The 21666-nt window shown below is 36.1% G+C and overlaps 2 protein-coding genes across 8 annotated transcripts in view; one reads left to right on the top strand and one right to left on the bottom strand.

Annotated features, from left to right (window-relative positions):
* The window catches only part of dap (death-associated protein), a 99723-nt gene that overhangs the window by 1439 nt on the left and 76618 nt on the right, over positions 1-21666 (top strand). Inside the window, exon 2 of the mRNA XM_069907187.1 lies at positions 21511-21610. Coding sequence (XP_069763288.1) covers positions 21511-21610 — 100 coding nt within the window. The remainder of the gene's footprint in view (positions 1-21510; positions 21611-21666) is intronic.
* LOC138747657 (uncharacterized) overlaps positions 1-21666 on the bottom strand; it is a 123916-nt gene that overhangs the window by 60413 nt on the left and 41837 nt on the right. The window lies entirely within an intron of this gene.

Below are 21666 nucleotides of genomic sequence, written 5' to 3'. Positions count from 1 at the left end.
GGAGAAGAGGAAATAGTTTCTCTGTTGAGATTGGTATAAAAGCTGGAGCACTTGTTAAGGCAGCTTAATAGCTCCCATCAGGTCATGATTTGTCACTTCATTGATGTTGCCAATTATAAACATGGCACTGACACATATGCAATGAAATGCTATTGTAAAACAATACATCCTTATTAAATATCCTTAATATTTAATATCTTAAATATTTAAGATATTTAACCTTATCTTAAATATATTTACTGTGGTCCCCTTTACTGTTTCACTGGGCAGTGAATTCCACAGATTCACCATCCTCTCAGAAAAGTACCTCCTCATCTCTGTCCTAAATCTATTACCATGAATCTTGAGTCGATGTCCCTTAGTTCTAGTCTGCCCAACTAATGGAAACAATTTACTTACCTCTCTTATCTATGCCTTTCATAATTTTATGTTTTTATGAGCTCCTCTCATTCTTCTAAATTCCAACAAGTTCAGTCCCAGATGCCTCTATCTCTGGAATCAACCTGAATCTCCTCTGCATTGGTTCCAAAGCTAGCATATCCTTAAGTACGGAGAACAGAACTGAATGCAGTACTCCAGATTCGGCCTCACCATTATCTTGTACAGTTGTAGCATAACCTCCCTGCTCCTAAATTCAATCCCTCTTGCATTGAAGACCAGCATTCCATTTGGCTCCTTAATAGCCTGCTGCACTTGCAAGCCAACCTTTTGTGATTTTTGCACAAGCCCTCCCAAGTCCTTCTGCGCAGCAGCATGCTGTAATCGCTTGCCATTTAAATAATATTCTGATCTTCCATCTTTTTCCATTTAAGGTGAATAACCTCACATTTACCAACTTTGTACTCCATCTGCCAGACCTTTGCCTACTCATTTAATCTATCTATATCTCTGCAGACTATCCATATCCTCTGCACAATTTGCTTTTGCACTCAATTTAGTGTTGTCAGCAAACTTTTATGCACTACACTCTGTCATCTCTTCCAGATTGTTAATGTATATTGTGAACAGTTGCAGGCCCGGTATCGACCCCTGCAGCACCCTGCTCACCACTGAATTCTGTTGACTTTTATGCCTGAAGAATGATGCATTAGCAAACAGCTGACTGGCCCTCTTGCCTGTAGAACCCCAATTTGTCTGGGTAGAACTTTTCCAGAGAAATAAGAAAAAAGGAAGGATTAAGAGGATTTTTTAAAAAAAAGAAACTATTTGCTGAAAATTTAGAAGTAGATTGGCTTTTTGGGAACTGTAATTTCCAGTCAAGTTTATTGTCATCTGATTGCACAAGTACCATTCGATTAAATAATGTTCTCCAGTCCTTGGTGCAAGACTTGCAGGCACACAACTAGACATAACACGCATATAGAAAAACAATACACACGCAGGACAAGTATTCATATATATAAATAAATATTGATTCATGAATATGTGAGTCACGAATGGTGAATGTGAGCAGTTCCTTTAGTCATTCATCATTCTGGCCGTGGAAGAAGCTATTCCTCAACCTGGTGGTGCTGGCTCTGATGCTCCCGATCGGAGCAGCTGAAACATGCCATGTGCAGGGTAGAAGGGACCCTCAATGATTTTTGCATGCCCTCTTCAGACAAATTTTGGATCTGAAGGGTGACATTTTAATGCATACAAACTTTGAAAGCATGTGGTCTAAATTAATTTTCTAATCCATGTTGTTGCAACACTGGATTTTTGTCCATTGACTGGTCAGAAATCAATTTTGGCACTCGTGATTTTGATCCGATGAACTGTTCAGTAGTTGCATAATAAATACAGGTATGCGGTAATTTCAAATCCAGACAGGGTCACAGTGACCCAGTAACCTTAATTGTTGAAGGCACCTAATGTATGACTTTAAGTAGTTAAGATCGTGGTTAAGTTTAATTTTCTTTGTATCGTGATCACACAACTCTATTTTCTTACCTTGTATGTTTTTCCCACCTACCCTCCCCTCGGATAAAAGCATTTAAATATTTCACCTTTGATGTAGAATGTTAAGAGCCCAAAGGACCCCAAAACCAGCAGCAATAGACATTCATCAAGACAAGTAGTTACTTAAACAAAAGTTGTTTTTAATTATCTTTAAACATGAAAACAGAATCAAACTTTAACTTATCTCTATTAACTAAACTAACTTTAACCCCCTTCTAATTCTAAGCGCACGTGCATGATATGTGTGTAAATTTAAGAAAAGTTCTCAATCTCACTTTTTCTTCCAAGTTCTCTGGATGCAGGCAATTCTTATACTGTGCATAGAATTTAACGTGTATAAAGTTCAACAGGCTTTGGTGCTCGAAAGGTAAATGTTTACTGCTCAGGAAGGTTCTTGTAGGGTTTGCAGAGAGAAATATTTGTTGTTCCAGGATGTCCACAATTAGTCCACAATGTACCACCATTAGTCACCTCAATGTCTCGCTGATCTAGGAGAGGATGGATTTCCAATAGAATTTTATAAAACATTTAAAGAGTTATTAATTGTTCCTCTCTTGGAAGTAATGAACCAGGTAGAAGAAAGACAGAACTTGCCAGTTCATGTAAGACAGCAATTATTACAGTAATACCGAAGACGGGGAAGGATCCATTAACACGAGCATCATATAGACCAATATCTCTACTTAACTCAGATTATAAGATAATAGTGAAATTACTAGCAAACAGATTGGCCAACTGTGTACCAAGAATAGTAAAACAAGATCAAATTGGATTTATTAAGAAAAGATGAACAGCGGATAATGTCTGTAAACTTATTAATCTAATTCATGCAGTTCAAGGAAATAAGAAACCAACAGTTTCTTATTTTAGAGCTGTTGCTCTAAACGCAGAAAAAACCTTTGACAGAGTTAGTTGAGTGGAACTACTTATTTAGAGTATTACAGAAGTTCAATCTACCAGAAAAATATATTAATTGGATTAAAGCATTGTATAATGGCAAAGGTAGCAGTAAATGGATATGTATTGAACCAATTTAAATTAAGTAGGTCAACGAGACAGGGATGTCCATTATCCCCCTCATTGTTCGCCTTAGCAATAGAACCATTGGTAGAACTGATAAAATAAATTAAAGGGATAAAAATAAAGGAGAAGGAGTATAAAATCAGCTTATTTGCAGATGACATCATAGTATACATAACATAACCAGAGATATCAATAAAAGAATTACATAAGAAATTGAAGTAATATGGAGAAATATCGGGGTACAACATCAACACAAAGAAAAGTGAAGTGATGCCAATGAGTAATGCGGATTATACCGAATTTTAAAAAAATCTCCATTTAAATGGCAAGCACAAGCAATCTGATACCTAGGGATCAGGTTAGATAATAACTTAAGCCACTTGTACAAACTAAATTATCGGCCACTAATAAAGAAATTGCAGGAAGACTTAGAACATTGGAAAGAATTACCGCTAACGTTGATATGGAGGGTAAACTGCATTAAAATGAATGTGTTCCCAAGGATACAATACTTATTTCAAACGTTACCAATTCCCTTAACAGAAATTATTTAATGAACTAAAGAGAATAGTAAGGAAATTTTTGTGGAAAGGGAGGAATCCGAGGGTAGCTTTAGATAAATTAACAGAGAGGTATAACCAAGATGGTTTGCAGTTACAAAACTTTAGAAATTATTATAGAGCCGCACACAATTAAGGTATTTTTCAGATTTTTACCAGACAAGGGAAAAACCAGACTGGGCTAAGATAGAACTAGATAAAATAGGAGAGAAGATATCAGAACATATACTTTATAAGTGGGATGAAAAGTTGGTGCAATATAAAAGTTCACCAGTATTACATCATTTACTTAATATATGGAAGAAGATCCACTTAGAACGGAAAAAAACGAATTACCAAATAGCAAAATTATTATTGACACAAAATCCACTAATCCCTTTTACAATAGATAACCTTTCCTTTAGAGAATGGGAGAGAAAAAGAATCAAAAGAATAGAAAATTGTTTTTTGGGAAATAATTTATTAACATTTGAACAGTTGAAGTACAAATATGGAATAACTCATGGTACAATGTTTGCATGTCATCAACTGAAAGCTTATTTAAAGGATCAATTGGGAAACATTGAGATTACCAGAAGGAAGCAGCTTTGAATATGTGATTACAGACCCAATGATAATTAAAAGATTTATAACGAACATGTACATTAAGCTGCAAGATAAGGAAAATGATGAAATAAGCTATAAACCTAAACAAAAGTGGGAAAAGGATTTAAACATAAAGATAAAAAATGAAGCATGGGAAAAGTTATGTTCTGGAACTATAAAGAATACAATGAACACAAGGTTACGCATGATACAGTATAATTGGTTACACGGTATATAATCACTCCTCAAAAATTAAAAGAATGCTATAAGAAGGAAATGGGAACAACAATACATGCAATTTGGGCATGTGAGAAAGTGAATACGTTTTGGGAAGAACTAAATCAGATATTAAATAAAATCACAAAAAAATCCAGAGATCTTTCTTTTAAGTAACATAAGAAGTAAAGAATTAGGCCTCAAATTGGATAAAACGCAAAAAAGTTTCATTATGATAGCCTTAGCAGTAGCAAAAAAATGTATAATGTCACCTTGGAAAATGAGAATACAGCAATGGTACATGGAAATGAATAAATGTATTCCATTGGAAAAAATAACATATAATTTAAAAAATAAAAACACATTGTTTGAACAAATTTGGGAACAATACATGGAACATAACATAGAGGGCTTGCCTCGGACCTCCATCCCCTAAAATGATAAGAAGACAAAACGACTTGATTCAGTGTGTAAAAATAGATGATGCATTTTTCTTGTTTATTTTCCTTTGTGTAAAGATATTGTTTTATGGTTTTACTGTATTGTATTTGTTGAATATTTATGGGTTTTGGAGTGGGGTGGGAAGAGGGGAGGGAGGGAAAGGGGAAAAATGGAGAAAATGCCACTGTGTATATTTAATAAGAAACATTTGTATATATTTTGGTTGATATGGTTCACAGTGTGTAAAATAAAAAAAAAATATTTAAAAAATTGTCTCGCTGATGAAATTTGCCCCATCAGGGTTCTCCAGATGGTAACCTCTTTCAGGCTATCACAGAGTTCCTTTCTGTTCCTCTTATTCCAAGAGAATACCACCAGCTTTTCCTGGCTTGTTTTAGCCGTGACTGTTCAGTCTCCTTCAGTGTCACACACACACTGGCTGAGAGAGCTTGTCCCCTCTCTCTCCAACTGTCAGGAAGCCCAATGTGACTCTCACTTGCAAAAACCCCCACCTTCTTCAGCAAACAACAGGAGCTATCCTTTTTGTGAGTACTCTGTAGGTACTTGCAAACAGTCAGTTTGTCTCCTCCAAGACAATGGTCTATTCATTTCATGACGTCATTTCAATTAGCACCTACTTGTGAAATGTGCTTTGGTATTCTCCAAAGTTTCTGCAATGTTACTGAATATGAATTCTTAGTATTTCAAATAAGATCTGTTTTAAAATGTGTGTATATGTAACCCACACTAATCTTACCATTTTCCTCCCAATATTTATCCATTACAAGGCTGACTCGAGGAAAGTTGCTGATGAACATACATGTATTTATTATTCTGCTGTTCAAACACAAGACATTGGAGGAGATGTCTTCTATTGACTTTGCTTGTCAGTCCCTTGCCCTTGTAACATGTTCTCTCTTGCAGCAAGTCCTCAGGTGTAGTCTCTTGCTGAGAAGCCCAGTGCATCATATAGTCCATCCAAGCATTAATGTCAGGTACTCCCCAGAATACCTTTGACAGCTGGTGAGTCTCCATCCCACGCTCATTGGCTGCCCCTGAGATTGAATGCCTAATGAGTGACAAACACTGAAGTCACTGTATCAAATGAAAATGCACCAGGCATTATCTTCTGCATGTGTGGAGGCTTCCTGTTTTCATTGGATATTTTGAGGTTTGTGGTGCCAATGAGGTTTGTGGTGCCAATGAGATTATGGCCAATGCCCAGGAGTTCCAAGTTTCTGCTTAACTAAGTGGGTAAAAGCTCATAGATATTCCAGATTTTATTAGCTGAACTGGCCATTGGAGAAAGACACAAGTATAAATTGGAAATTCTTTGTTTCAAAATTGTCGGTATGGGATTTCACAGTTTATTTTCCCCCATTTCTGCAGAGAATTATTAAATGTGAACAGACAGTGTATTTTGTCATGCGGTTGACTCACATGTTCCCATAAGGCAAATATTACAGAATATACAGAAATATTACCCAGTCGTAGCATATGAATAGTGAAAATAATTAATTCACATTGACTACTTGGGAAGGAGTCGCCATCATTGCGGCCCACATTTGTGACCAAAAAACTTGCAAACTGACTGGTCAACAGCATTTCCTGTTTTGTCAGCTGATCACTTGTTACCTTAAATTTTGTACTGGCATTGATAATTAGTTAAAGTCTCCTCTACATGTGAACTTCTTTCCTCCCACCCCTCCCCAAACTTTGATTGCCTGAGTAGTTATGACTCACAATGGTCACTCAGATGGTTTAATCATCAAAACCGATCTTGTGGGTCCTTAACAGGATTGTTGTGGATAGAATGCTTTTCCTCTTTAGGGGAAATGAATGAGAGATCACTGTTTAAAAATGGGGGATTGTTTGTTTAAGTCAAAAATAAGGCAAAATCTTTCAGTGCTGTATCTCCTTAGAAATTTCTTCCATAAAGAGTGGTGGAAATAGTCTTTCAATATTTTTAAGGCACAAGAGCAAAAAATGTTGAAAAGCACAGTGGGCAGAGTTCACATTGCATTCTCATCAGCCATGGCAGAACAGGCTTTAAGGATACGAGTGCCGCAGGAGTATTAGTGGGGTTTAATTTCCGAAGCTATCAAAGGTTTCTGATTCAAAATTTTATTTGCATTTCTAAAAATGCAATTGTAGAAAATGCAAAACAAAAACAGAAAAAGTTGGAAATACTCAGCAGGTCATATCGTGAAGAATGAAAATAAGCTGAGTCAATGTTTCAAGTCGTGGACTCCTCATGGCTAAAAAGGAAACAAGCTTGTGAAGCTGTAGGATGTGGGAGGATATTGATAATAAGTTTATAGTCATGCACATTATACATATCCTTGCTGCAGCCAAACAGGTATCTAATGAAAACAAAAGCAACTACAATAGCATATATTAAAATTAATAATAAATACAGTACAAAAAATAGGTAGTTAATAAATATTTGATAATGTATAGACCAGTGTGACCATGGGAGTAAAGCTGTAAACAAAGTTAACTGGTCAATGAGTGAATGGGACCAGTTAGAATGTAGGATATATGAAATGAAGAGCAGGAGACCATCACAACAGGTCAGGCTGTGCACGTCCTTTGCTCCCAGAGAGGAATTTAAAAAAAACCACCTCCCTCGAGCTAATTTTCCAGATGGTTTTTAAAAAAAAAAATTCCTTTATGAATTTTAAGTAACCTAAATGGGGACAATCTTGTCTTTGCTGGCCAAGTTGGCATTCTGGGCTCGTCTCATTTGTCTGTATTTGGTCCATATCCTTCCTGTCTAGATGTTTTTTGAATTTCGTGTTTTACTACAGATGTCTTCTGAATCTCATTATTGTGCCTGGTTCTGCAATTCCACATACAAACCACCCACTGAGTGAAAAAGTTGCCTTTTGTGCCCCTCTTAATCTTTTCCTTAAATGTATGCCCTCTAGTCCTGGAATCATCTATCCAGGGGTTAAAAACTAAGCATTCACTTCATGTCCTTTTACGCATGGTATAAGGTCAGCGCTGGGCCTCTAAAGACCTCATATGACTTAAACCCTCGATTCCCAGCAATGTCCTGGTAAATTAATGATTCTTTTATCAAGCAACTATAAATATTGGGGAAAGAAAAAATTGAGACCAAGACTTGGCAATGTAGGAAATATTAATGAAGAGTGTCACAGTTAGTTTAGTGGTTAGTGCAATGCTTTTACAGTGCAAGCAACCTGGGTTCAAAACTAGTGCTGTCTTTAAGATCTTTGTACTTTCTCCCCATGTCTGAGTGGGTTTCATTTGGGTGCTCCAATTTACCCCCTTCAAAACATACAGGGGTTGTAAATTAATTGGGGTATTGGTGCGGCACGGGCTCATGGGCTGGAAAGGCCTATTACCGCTTTATATGTCTAAATTTAAATTTTAAAAAATGGTTGAAAATGTCGAATGTCAGAGTGAATAGTGAAATAGACAAAAGCATGATGGACCAAGTTCATTGCAAGTGTGCAGTACTGTTCATTAGGCAGTATATAAAGGAAAGGCAATTTTGAAACATGTAGAAGAGTAGCCTGATTTTGTTTTTCAGTGCTGAAGGATCCAGGATCTGAACATGAACAATTTTACTTTCCAAAGATGCTGCATGACCTGCTGAGCTCTTCCAGCATTTTCAGATTTTCACCATCTCACCAGGCCCACTATTCCGCAGTCCAATGGCTAAATTCTATTCTAATCTCTCTTCTAAATATGATAAATGTATAACTGAAGAAAGTTCACTGTATCATATGTTCTGGTTATGTTCTCTTTCCAACCTTTGGGAAGGGTTATTTCATACCTTGTGTTCTTCATATTAATTTGATAGCAAATCCTTTTCTTGCTCTCTTTGAAATAGTGGGCCACGTGGTTTAATTCTAACTGCTTCACAATCCCATGTAGTTGCCCTCGCCTTCCTTATCACAAGAAGGGCCATTTTAATGCTGTCCTTCCCATATACTCAATGATTGTCCGATATGATGGCATGTATGACTTTGGGAAAAATTAGATGTTCCACTACTGAAATGGATCTTAACTTTGTTTCATTATGGGGTTACTTTCAAAATTTGTAAGATTAAGTAGCTTTTGGTTTTTGAACTCAGTGTTTACCTTCCTTTTTTCTTATTATTAGTAGTGGACTGTTTGTATTAGTCAGTCGCCTCCAAAGGGAGGAGATTGAATTAGGTATTTAGTCTAGTGTTTTTCATTTTATCTTTCTTTTTAATGTAACATAGGTCTCAGTACTATTTTTATTGCTGTACAAGATTTGTTAATACTTTATTTTATTGTTATGTACCTATGGAACATTTATTTGATAAAAACCAATAAAAATATTGAAAAAAGATTTTCACCATCTGCATTTTATTTTTGATTTTTCAAGTCAAATCTTGATTCCAACAATATCATACAATATTTAATTGCAAGGACAAATTTATTATATGGTTAACAAAGTGTATTGAATAATAAAAGAAAAACAACCTCTCCCTTGATGGATTGTTTTTGGAATAATAAAAGAAAATGGATTGTGCTACAAATCAAAGTTGTTACTTAGGCTTTACTTACAGTATTGTGGACTATTCTGGACATTGTGTTGTTACAAATTTAAAAGGCTCAAATAGTTGGATGGTCTTACTGGGTTGTTGCCAGGCACAAAAGACTTTAGTTATGAGGCAAGTTTGGAGTTTTCTTCTTTGACCAGAAAGGTGAATGAAGCATTGTGCTCAGAAAAGTTTTCAAGATTGTATATTTGGAGACAATAGAACATTTTCAATCCTCTGGCAAATGGTGATGGCGAAGTGCACACAAGGAGACCATTCAGACTCCTTACAAGAGGAATTCAGTTTATCCTTGTATCCTGCTCTCTCTCTGTCCGTAGTCCTGCAAATATGTTCTTTCCACATACTAATCCACATCTCCTTTGAATCTGCCTCTCATTGCCCAAAACATTTTTGACGCTTTTCAATCTTTTACAAATAACCTTAATCCTTTGTTTCTTGATTTATAACCCTCCTGCAGATTACTCTCTCCTTATACACTTAGTGATTTCAAATACTGTATTTCTAACAGATGCATTCCAAGAGAAGCAACTCGCCTTCAATCTATTAACAGAGCTAAAGTCCCTCATTCCTTAAACCACTTTTAGTAAATCTCTTCTGAGCCCCCTCTGAACTCTTATATTTTTTACTTGAGTGCAATGCCCAGAACAGGATCTCATATTTAAAGAGGATGCTATCCCTACAAAATTTCTAGAAGGAGATTCCATATATAATTTTTAAAAAGGGTATTTGGCATACAGGAGGGGAAGAAACTAGCTGGTTTGCAAGAAGAGAGGAAAAGATGGATTTGAGTATGAGAGGGATGATGGACCTTTTTCTGCGCAAAGTTTATATCAAAATTTCTAAATGGACAAGTGGGTCAGTTTTGGAAAGAAAGATTTACACTTTAATCAGAATTTAATGGCACAATTGTGTTGATGATAAAATGTGAGATCACTTGTTACAGTGTTACTAGTTGGACTCTGCATCAGGATGTAGATAGGATTAGTGAGTGGGAGAAAGCATGGCAAACAGGATTTGGTGTGGGGAGATGTGAATTCATGCACTATGGTAATGAGAGAGAAATGTAAACACCAACTATCTAAATGAAGAAAAACTGCAGATGACAAAGTGTTGAGGGATCTTAGTGTTGTATATAAGTCAGAAGGGTAGCAGACAAGTGCAGCCAGTGGATAGGAAGGCAAATTGCATGTTGATTTTCATTGCAAGAGAGTTGATGTTTAGAAATAGAGAAGTATTATTAGTTGTTCAAAGACAAGAGCACCACCTACAAATTTGCTGACTATACCACAGTAGTGGGTCGTATAAAGAAAGGTGATGAGTCAGCATACAGGAGGGAGATTGAAAATGTGGCTGAATGGAGCACCAACAACACTCAATGTCACCAAAACCAAGGAGCTGATTGTTGAGTTCAAGAGGGGAAAACCAGATATACAATCCAGGGATCAGAGGTGGAGAGGGTGAGAAAATTTAAATTCTTTAGACTCACTATCTCAGAGGATCTTTCTTGTGCCTCTACTTCCTCAGGAGTTTGTGGAGGTTTGGTATGACACTGAAACCCTGGCAAATTTCTACAGATGTGTGGTGGAAAATGTGCTGACCAGCTGCATCACAGTCTGGTATGGGGGAATACCAATGCTCCTGAGCAAAGAGCCCTCCAAAAGATAGTGGACACAGCCCAGGAGGACATCATAGGCAAAACCCTCCCCACCATTGAGAACATCTACAGGGAAAGCTGCATCAGAGAGCAGCAGCAATCATCAAGGATCCACACCACCCAGCACCCACTCTTGACCTCATTGCTGCAATCAGGAAAGAGATATAGGCGCCACCAGGTTCTGGAACACCTGCTACCCTTCCACCAACTCATTTAAAGAATCTCACTTTTGTACTTTATTGATTTTTTTTCTCTCTGTATTGTACATTCAGCTTGTTTACATTTCTTTATTTGTTTACATGTGTACATTGTGCACAGTTTTTTTTCCATTAGTAATAAATGGTAATTCTGCTGAGAATCTCAGGGTGGTACTGTATGTGATGTATGTACTCTGTCAATAAATCTGAAATCTCATGAGGCATTGAGTACTGTGAACAGTTTGGTTTCCGTGTTTATGAAAGGATACATTTTAATTGGAAGCAGCCCAAGGGAGATTCACTAGATTAATTCCTGAGATCAGAAGGTTTTACTGTCGTGCACACCTCAAGAAATTAGATTAATATTTGGAGGAATGAGGAGTGATCTAATTAAAGTGCTGGAAATACTCAGCAGGTCGTGCCTCATCTATGGGTAGCAAAACAGAGTTAGCTTTTTGTCTTTGATCTGAAATACTAACGTCGTTTCTCTTCCCGAGATGTTCAGAAGTGTCTATTAGTGGGAGAATCTTGAATGAGAGATGTTGTTACAAGATTGAGGGACAGTTTTTAAAATTGAGGTACATGGTGGGAATTTCTTCTCACGGAAGGGAGTGAATCTCTGGAAATCTTCAGGATGTTGTGGAGTTGAGGCCACTGAGGAAATTTAAAGAAAAAAAAGATGCATTCTTGAAAGATCGGGGATTGAAGGCCATGGAGAATTGGTACAGAAGAAGAAATCGGGGGCTGATCATTGAATGGCAAGGCAGGCTTTGGGGGCAGTGGCATATCCCTGCTCCTATTTTTTTGTGCAACTGAATTCATTGATAATTTTGACTAAATGTTTTTTTCCATGTAGCTTTATTATCTCTAATTTGTTACAGCCCGAGAGAGTTGTCATCTGTTCTCCACTGCAAATTGGAGCTTAATTGTAAAAGTACTTTTCAATGTAAATGAAGGATCTGGATTATTTTTGTTATTTTTAAGAATCCACATTAATTTGCACACAACTAGAGTTCGGTACAGTGTGGACAATTTTCAGGGGTGATGTTACGTAAGTGGCTGACTTGCACATGTGATAATCAATTGCAAGACTGCAGTAGAAAGTGATTTGTCTTGTGAAAGGCAGCAGTGTATAGAATGGGACGCATGCACATTTCAATAAGAATTTCATGAGCTGAGAAAAAAGTTTTGCATTGTAGAAGTCATTTATGTCTTTTCATCTTAGCTTTGTTTTAAGTCTGTGATTTTGTTAAATGCAGATTAAAAATTAAAATCAGTACTGGATAACAAGATTTTCTGTCTAAGCCATTGTCTTACAATTAAGCACAAGAACTAACCCTGTTGCTTGAATAGCAGTGAAATTGTCCTTGGAAATCATAGAACGCTGGTCATTGTGTTAGATAATAGAGCTGCTGCTTCACATCGCCAATGACCCAGTTCAATCCTGACCACCAATCTGACTGTGTAGCTTTCCTCCAGATGCTTGTTTCTCTCCACATCCCAATGATGTGTGAAATGCTATGCTAATTAGTCACTATAAATTGAGCCAGTATGTAGGTTGGTGGCAGAATTCTGGATGTACCAGTAACTGGATTTGAAGAGCCTGTTGCAATGCTGAATTAATAAATAGCACATTTGAAGGTTAATATAGTCTGTTCCTTACTGTCCGTTTGATTGGATTATCTATTATCAAAACTTGTTTGTTAAAGAGATAAAAACAAACTAAAATCTTTGAAACAAGAGCCAGAGGGCAGGTAACATTGGATAATGAAGAATTTGCTTCCTGAATACTTGAGTGCATTTTACGGATTTTGGGCTTTTGATCACAAAAATCACCATAAGAATTCCTATCTCATACCTTTTTTTAGATATAATCTATTTTTGTGATTTACTGCCATATTTCTAACATGTTTGAAGCATAACACAACCATGTAGGTTTCCTCCAGGTGCTTAAGTTTCTGTCCACATCCCAAAGATGTGTGAATTGTGAGGTTAATTAGCCACTATAAATTGCTCTATAAAGTGCAACATGTCATTGAAAAATCATTTTCTGCATTCACATTTGGACTTCTTCCCTGCTTGTCTTGGTGCAGTGACGAACACGGTGAAACATTTCACCAGGACATTGCAACCATGGAAAAGCAGTATCAGGGCAACTGGAATCCATCAATGCTGGCTGACTATTGTTGGACACTGATACAAGGGACATCTGATGTTGCATATGAACAAAAATCAGCAGGGGTCAGTTGAACAAACGCAATGTGTCAACATCATTATACAATTAAATATGTTAAATTCAATGAAAGTTAATTTAATGTTTCTCCAATTTCCTATGTGATGCAGGAAATCTGAAATTTATCTTTTGTCGACACGATTAGTGTTGCAGTTAGCGCAACGTTGTTACAGCGCCAGCGATCGGAACTGGGGTTCGAATCCCGCATTGCCTGTAAGGAGTTGGTATGTTCTCCCTGTATCTGCGTGGGTTTCCTCAGGGTGCTTCCATTGTTTGAAATGTACCGGGGGTGTAGTTTAATTTGGCGCCACAAACTAGTGGACTGAAATGGCCAGTTACCATGCTGTATGTCTAAATTTAAAATTTAAACCTGTGTTAGCTTGAAGATGTTAATCATAATGCCCAATTTTTTTTCAGGAAGCAAACTTTTTGAAAAAAATTGTTGTCCATTGTAATTATTTTGAAGGTGCTCTCTCCCTCTCCTCCCTCGTCAATGGCAATAACAAAATTATATCTAATTCTAGACTCCCTGACTTTCTTTCTAGTTACAAAAAAATTGTGAGCTTGTCCTTTGAGCAAATCCTATCATTCTGCTCTAAGATTGCCCCTTTTTTAAAAGTGCTTAACCTTTTAAGCCTCATCCTAAATGCCTGGCAAAGTTGGCATTTAGTTTGCATGAATTCTTGAAACTTTCATTGCTATCTTACTAGCTTTTCTTGCTCTTACTCACCCAAAAGCAAAATAGATACAAATAAAAAATACTGGAGCAAGACACAAAATATTAGAGGAATATTATGCGGGTCAGACAGCATCCATAGAAAGCCAAAATGGATCATCAGGAATGGCTCCCCATGATTTCTTTGGAATGATTTTCTTCCTGAATGTATTTCTAAGAGGTTCATGTTCCATTACTGGAGACTAAGATTATCCAGGAGTTGAGTAGCTCTCAGCCGTGAACAAAAATGGTGAATTGGGATTCGACAACTGGAAATGCACTCTTGCCTGGACCTGACTGCATCACTTCTACCTCCACAGCACTTCAATGTTCTTTGGTCTTTAAGGCATAAGGTTTTTTGTCATTCATTGTGCCCTTAATTTAACAGTGACCTGTTGAAGATTATCACATTTATAGTGCCCCATGACTGAGACTTAGCCATTCGTTCTATGTAATATTCTGTGACTCATCATGTGAGACCACAAATACCTTTGGGTTACATTTTGGTGCTTTTAAAGCCAATTTCATGATTCCATTTGAACCTTTCACTGATTATGTTGCTCCTTGTGGATTGAGAGGCTCATTGCCCAAGTAGACCAATTTTTAAAATATAATTTTTTATTTAGTACTTCACTGTGAACCATGTCAGTAATAATATATACAAATATTCAATATTAATATACACACAGTTAGATTTTCATTTCTCCCCCACCCTCCCCACCCCGATAAAAAAAAAGAAGGAAGAAGAAATAAACGATAGAAGAACACAAAAAAAGAAATCGTGTCGACCAATATTTCATATTTAATTATTTTCATAATTGTAACATTTCACATCAAGAGATGGAGGTCTGAAATTGTCGGTTTCTAATAAACTCGATGTATGGTTCCCAAATTTGTTCAAATAGAGCAGATTTGTCTTTTAGATTGTAGGTAATTTTTTTCTAATGGAATACCATTCATTTCTATGTTCCATTGTTGTATTTTTAAGGTTGCCTCTGTTTTCCAAGCTATCATTATGCACTTTTTTGCTACTGCCAACACAATCATAATCTTTTTTGGATCTTTTGGTATCCCATTTTTTTGTAATTCTATTTAATATTAGGATTAAATCCTCCCAAAAGGTTTTCACTTTTGTATGTCTAAATTGTGTGTATTGTTGTTGCAATTTCTTGTTTACAACAGAAGCATTTGTCTGATATTGCTGGATTCCATTTTTTTGAGGTGTAACATATAGTCTATAGAGCCAATTGTATTATATCATACAAAACCAAGTATTTATTGTATTAATCATGGTAACTGCACATAGTTCCTTCCATGTTTCATTCTTTATTTGTATATTTAAGTCTTTTTCCCATCCTTGTTTGGGTTTATATTGCTTCATCATTGTCCTTGTAGTGCAATTTGTTATACATGTTTGTGATTAAAAAAATGTTACTTATCACAGTCTGTAATTAAGTATTCATAGCAGCTACTCTCAGGTAATCTTAGACTAGTTCCCAACATTTCTTTTAAATAAGTTTTAAACTTAATATTGTACCTTGTGTTATTCCATATTTATATTTTAACTGTTCAAATCTCAATAAATTATTTCCCAAAAAGCAATTTTTATTCTTTTAATTCCTTTTCTTGCCCATTCCTTAAAAAAATTGTTTATTGTAAAAGGAATTAATGGATTTTGCGTTAATAACATTTTTGGTATTTGATAATTTATCTTCTTTCGTTCCAGATGTATTCTCTTCCATATTTTTAGTATATGATGTAGTATTGGTAGATTGTTGTGTTGCAACAGTTTCTCATCCCATTTATAGAGTAAATTGTTCAGGGATCTTTTCTCTTAATTTATATAATTCCATCTTGAGCCAAGATAGAATCCAACAATCCTCCTTGTTTATATGCCCATGTTAATTTCTTTCAAAGCCACTCGAGATTATTTTTTACCCTTCCATAGAAACTCTCTTCTTAATTTGTTTAATTTCATTAAAAATTCCCATCAAGGGAATCAGTAGCATTTGGAACAGGTATTGTAGCTGTGGACGTGTATTCATCTTGATGTAGTTTACTCTCTCTATTAGAGTTAGTGGCAAATCTTTCCATTTCTCTAAGTCTTCCTGTATTTTCTTTATTAGCGGTTGGTAATTTAATTTATACAAATGATTTAAATTATTATCTATCCTGATAACTAAGTTACGTATGGCCTGTGATTGCCATTTTGTCTAATCGACTTTGTTCACTTTTATCAATATTAACCTTGTATCCTAATATCAACTCATATTCTTTTAATTTTGTATATAACCTTTTTATTGATTAATCTGGATCTGTTAAATATACTATAATATCATCTGCAAATAAACTAATTTTAATTTCTTCCTCTTTTACGTTTATTCCCTTTATCGTTGGATCTTTTCTTATCAGCTCTGGCAATGATTCTATAGCCAAAGCAAACAGGGAGGGTGATAATGGGCCTCCCGGTCTTGCTCTCCTGCTCAATTTAGAGTGGTCTGAAACATATCCATTTGTTAACTCTTTTGCCAGAGGACCATTATACAGTGCTCTAATCCAATTAATACATTTTTCCAGTAATCTGAATTTCTGTAGTACTTTAAAAAGTTAACTCCATTCCACCAGATCAGACAGTTGATGTTTTGTTTATTTGTGCTGTATGGATCAAATTAATAAATTTACAGACATTATCTGCCACTCTTCTATTTTTAAAAAACCTTGTCTGATCTAATGTCACTAATTTCAGTACACAATCTGCTAATCTATTCGCTAGTAATTTTGTAATTAACTTGTAGTCTGTATTTAGTAGAGATATTGGTCTATATGAGGCCGGTGACAATGGGTCTTTTCCTGTTTTGGGGAATTACTGTGATTAATACCAATTGACATGAGACAGGCAAATTCTGGGTCTCTTCCATCTGCTTCATTACCTCTAAGAGGGACAGAATTAATAGATTATTGAATAACATAAAATTCTGTGGGGAAATCCATCTTTGCCTGGTGCTTTATTATTTGGTAATGTCATTAGTCTTTCATGTATTTCTGTAATTGTCAGGGGATTTAGTAATTTATTTTGATCTTTCAATTGTTTGACAAAATTTCAACTATTTTCTCATTCTTCCCTTGTTTTTCGGTTTGATTCAATTGCTTATAATTAAAAAAAATTTTCCATTAATCTCTAATGGGTTTATATGCGATCTGTTTATCCTCTTTCCTTGTTGCTACAGGTATGATAGTACTTGATGCTTGTTCTATTTTAAGTGGCCACACCAATATTTTTGTAGGTTTTCTCTCCTAATCCGTAATATCTTTCCGTTTTCATATTTTTCTCCACTTTGTATGTTTGCAATGTATCTTATTTTAATTTTTTTCTCTGTCAATCCTCTCTTTTTCTCTATATCTTCCCTTCTCATTAAATTTTTCTCTATAGTTACTATCTCTTTTTCCAACTGCTCTATTTCCTAATCATATTTTTAAAATCTTGGTCATATAACTAATTATTTGTCCCCTAATAAAGGCCTTCATTGCGACCCATAATATAGATTTGTCTGTTACAGAATTTGCATTTGTCTTGAAATATATTTTAATTTGTTGTTTTATGTATTCCCGAAAGTCTTGCCTTTTTAACAATGTAGGGTTTAGCCTCCATCTATATGTTTTCAGCGGAATATCCTCTAAAGCAATTGTCAATAACAAGAGTGAGTAGTCTGATAAGCGTCTTGCCTTAAATTTGGTCTTCTGAATTCTCCCTTGAATCTGTGCCGACAACAAGAGCATGCTTTGGATATTGTTTCCTCCATATATCAATTATCTTCATAGCATGCATTGAATTTAATGTAAATTTGGCTGCTTTATTTTTTGTAGTTTTTTTTCATGGTTTTATCTGTTGATGGGTCAAGGTTAAAATTAAAGTCTCCCCCTAGTAAGATATGTCCCTGTGTGTCTGCTATCTTTAAGAAAAATGTCCTGCACAAGTTCCTGGTCATCTTCATTAGGTGAATAAATGTTCAACAAGTTCCAAGATTCTGAATATATCTGGCATATCATCATTATGTATCTACCCGCTGGGTCTCTTATTACTTCCTTTATCTTAATTGGCAAATTCTTATTAACTAATATAGATACTCCCCTGGCTTTTGAAATTGTACGATGATGCAACTACATGGCCTACCCAATCTCTCTTGAGTTTGAGATGTTCTAACTCAGTTAAGTGTGTTCCTTGTATAAATGCTGTCTATTTTCTCCTTTTTAAGTAGTGTCAGTAACTTTTTCTCTTAATTTGATTGTGAATTCCATTAATATTAATAGTCATATATTTCAATGTATTCATCTTATCCATCCATTTTCAACTCTATTCCATCTCTTCAACCCCCCATCTCCCTTCTTCTAAAATCACTCTTTAGATTGTTCTTACTCTTTGCTATATGCGATGACACAATTAATAGGAAAATAACAAAAACTATAAAAAGAATCAAGAATAATATTAAAGAAAACAACATTAAATCCTCCTTTAATGAGTTGTCATTGCTACCTTGCAAGACAACTACAACTCTGTTTTCTTTGTGGGTTGTGGTGTATACCACAAAAGTCAACAGATTTTGCAGCCCTCCCCCACAAAAATTGCTATATATTATTCTTAAAAAATAACAAAGCATTTTTTTACTCCAATTTTATTAAATGTCTATAATCAAACTATTAACGTTCAAGCTTATTTATATACATTATTTTAACAGTCCTTTTATTATTTTCTTTATTCCTCTTGTTGGTTATTTGGCAATTGATCTGCAAAACAATGGGCTTCTTCTGGATCTGAAAACAGTCTATTTTGCCCACCATGGATGAATATCTTCAACACTGCTGGATGCTGTAACACTACGGTGTAATCTTTTCTCCACAGTACAGTTTTTGTTAAGTTAAACTCCTTACGCTTCTTTAAAAGTTTGAAGCTTATATCTGGGTTAAAAAAAGTATTTGTTTTCCATTGTACTCCAATGGTTCCTTGTTTTCTTTCACTCTTCTAATAGCCAGTTCCAGTATTTTCTCTCTTGTTGTGTATTGCAGTAGCTTTATTGGTATGGAACGTGGTTTCTCCTGTGGTTGTGGCTTTGGCGCCAACGCTCTGTGGGTTCTTTCAATTTCATTTTCTTCTTGGAGTTATTTTACTCCCAAGATCTGTGGGATCCATCTTTTTATAAATCCTTTTCTATCTGCCCCTTCTTCATCTTCTTTCAGGCCCACTATTTTTATATTATTACATCTGCTAAAATTCTCTAAAATGTCAATTTTCTGGGTCAATAAGCCATGTCTTCTTAATCTCTTTATCTCCATCTTCCAATTTTTCTCTTAATTCATTCACCTCCATTTCCCAACCTATCACTCTGTCTTCCACTTCTTCACTTCACTTTCTCATTTCTGCCATAGCATTCTCCATTCTTTGTATTTTTACATGTCTCTTTCATAGTTTTTTTTAATGGTTTTGACTCAGCCATTATTGTTTCTATTAAAATCTTTATTTGACTATCAAAATATTCCTTATCTACCATCTTTGTTTTTTTTACCTTGTACTTTTTTCTTGTATTTCTTTATCTTCTTCTTGGTCTTCTTTCTCTTGCTCCATTTCTTGGCTCTGTAGTGATCTTGTTTCAATCATTGCCTTCCCCGCAGCATCTCCCATTATAGAGTCGGCATCCTGCTGTCGGCGTCCGTTCCCTTCAGCGTCGTCTTTAGTATGCGTATCGGGCATGCGCACTGGCATTTCTTTTTCTGGCTCCGCAAGCCAAAGTTCCAGACCACCCCATGGGACGTCGCCCCCAAGCTGCCTGCTTACAGCTTCGCAGCTCGGGCCATCCTCTTCAGGAGAGATCCCTGCTCGTGTCGCGGCTCTGATAAGGCTTTCCTCTTTTTTTCTCCGGTGACCTCTTCACCTATTCTATACTTGTCATTGTAGACTTTTTCTTTGGACCCAGCTTCAGGTTCTTCTTATACTGTTTATTTTGCAACTTTTTTGTTTTACTTCTCAGCTTTGTTTTTCTGCCTCTTTTTTCAACTTTCTTTGCGGAGGGCTGGTTTTTCCTAACCAGCCATTCCCCCCATCACGTGACCACCCCCCAAGTATACCAATTCTTTATCAATAAATAACAGTAAAACAAATCATTGCACTGTTCGAGGGTAACAGTAAGTGAGGTATAGGGCTTTCATACATTGAAGTTGATTTCGATCAAGCTGAGTGGCAATTCATTAAGTTGTTGCAGCTTCAACTCCTCAGAAAAAACTATATGTCCAGAGCAAAATTGCCTGCTTTAGCAGCACCTATTCCACCACTCCAAGTATTCATTCCAACAGACAATATGGCTGCATACCAATTGCACTGCACTTTCTTACCTGTGCTTCTCCTCCTCCTGGAACTACAAAACACACGACCTCTCCCATCAAAAAGGGCAAGGGTAAAATGCTCATAGAAATATCCCTCCATATCACACAACATCCTGATTAAGTCCTTCATCATTGCTGGGTCCAAATTCTGCAACTTCCTATCCAGAAGCACTCATCAGGCCAACTGCAACAGTTCAAGAAGGCAACCCACCACCAACTTCTCAAGATAATGGTGTTTGATTGTGTCAGACTCAGAGGCAGCGGCAGAACTTATAGCAGGACCTTTCATGAAATAAAAGGATGATTAACAGGTTGAGTGCAAGGTGGCAGCAAGAAACCAAGCATGCTGCCTTAGTGTTCTCTCTCTGAGGTCAGAGAATTAGAGTCAGAGTTCTCCAATAGTCTTCATTTCTCATCCTTTTACTGTATCGTAAAATCACGAAATAATCCATGTCCCTTCTTCTCTTTCTCTTTTGTTTCCAAGTTGCATCTGGAAAATGATCATTTTTCCCCACTTTCTTTGACCACCACCTCTTTTCACTTCAATTTTACACAACTCCTTTTGTGGAAGGGCCTATCCCATTTTCCTATACAATATACATTATATTCCCTCTGTTCGTTTTTTCCAACAGCCACCATTCTCTTCCAATACCTACAACTCCCATCTCTTTCATTGGCTACATCTTCCTTCTAGGAGCTGAATTCAGGATCATTACCTTTGGGAAATACCATAACCATTTCTTATCATAAATACCATAAATATTTCTATATTAAGAAATATTTGTAAGTTTAGTGTATCATTAATTGCTAATGGTTAATACATTTTATTCAGTAGTAAATTTATGCTCTGACCCTATTTAAAGAATGTTTAAATTGTCACAATGTGAAAATATTTAATACATATTAACATTTTCTTTTCCTTGTGTATCTTATCTCCTTTCATCTTCCTTGTCCCTCATCTATGTGACCCTTTCCCCTCCCCCCCAACCTTACTGGTTCCTGTCTCCCTAGTCAAGGCAGGAGGTATGCGGATTGTGAAGAAACACCAAGGCTCTGCAACCCAGTCTTCCACTGAGAAAGATAAAGAGAGTGAAGAATGGGAAAGCAATAGGTGAGATTTACTTACCTCTAAAGAGAGTAATGATAAGTCCTCCGTCAGCCTTTCAA

Source organism: Narcine bancroftii, chromosome 1, assembly GCF_036971445.1.
Source record: "Narcine bancroftii isolate sNarBan1 chromosome 1, sNarBan1.hap1, whole genome shotgun sequence".
Lineage (NCBI taxonomy): Eukaryota > Metazoa > Chordata > Chondrichthyes > Torpediniformes > Narcinidae > Narcine > Narcine bancroftii.
The sequence above is the reverse complement of the archived record's forward strand: the minus strand, read 5'-3'. Positions and strand labels throughout refer to the sequence as shown.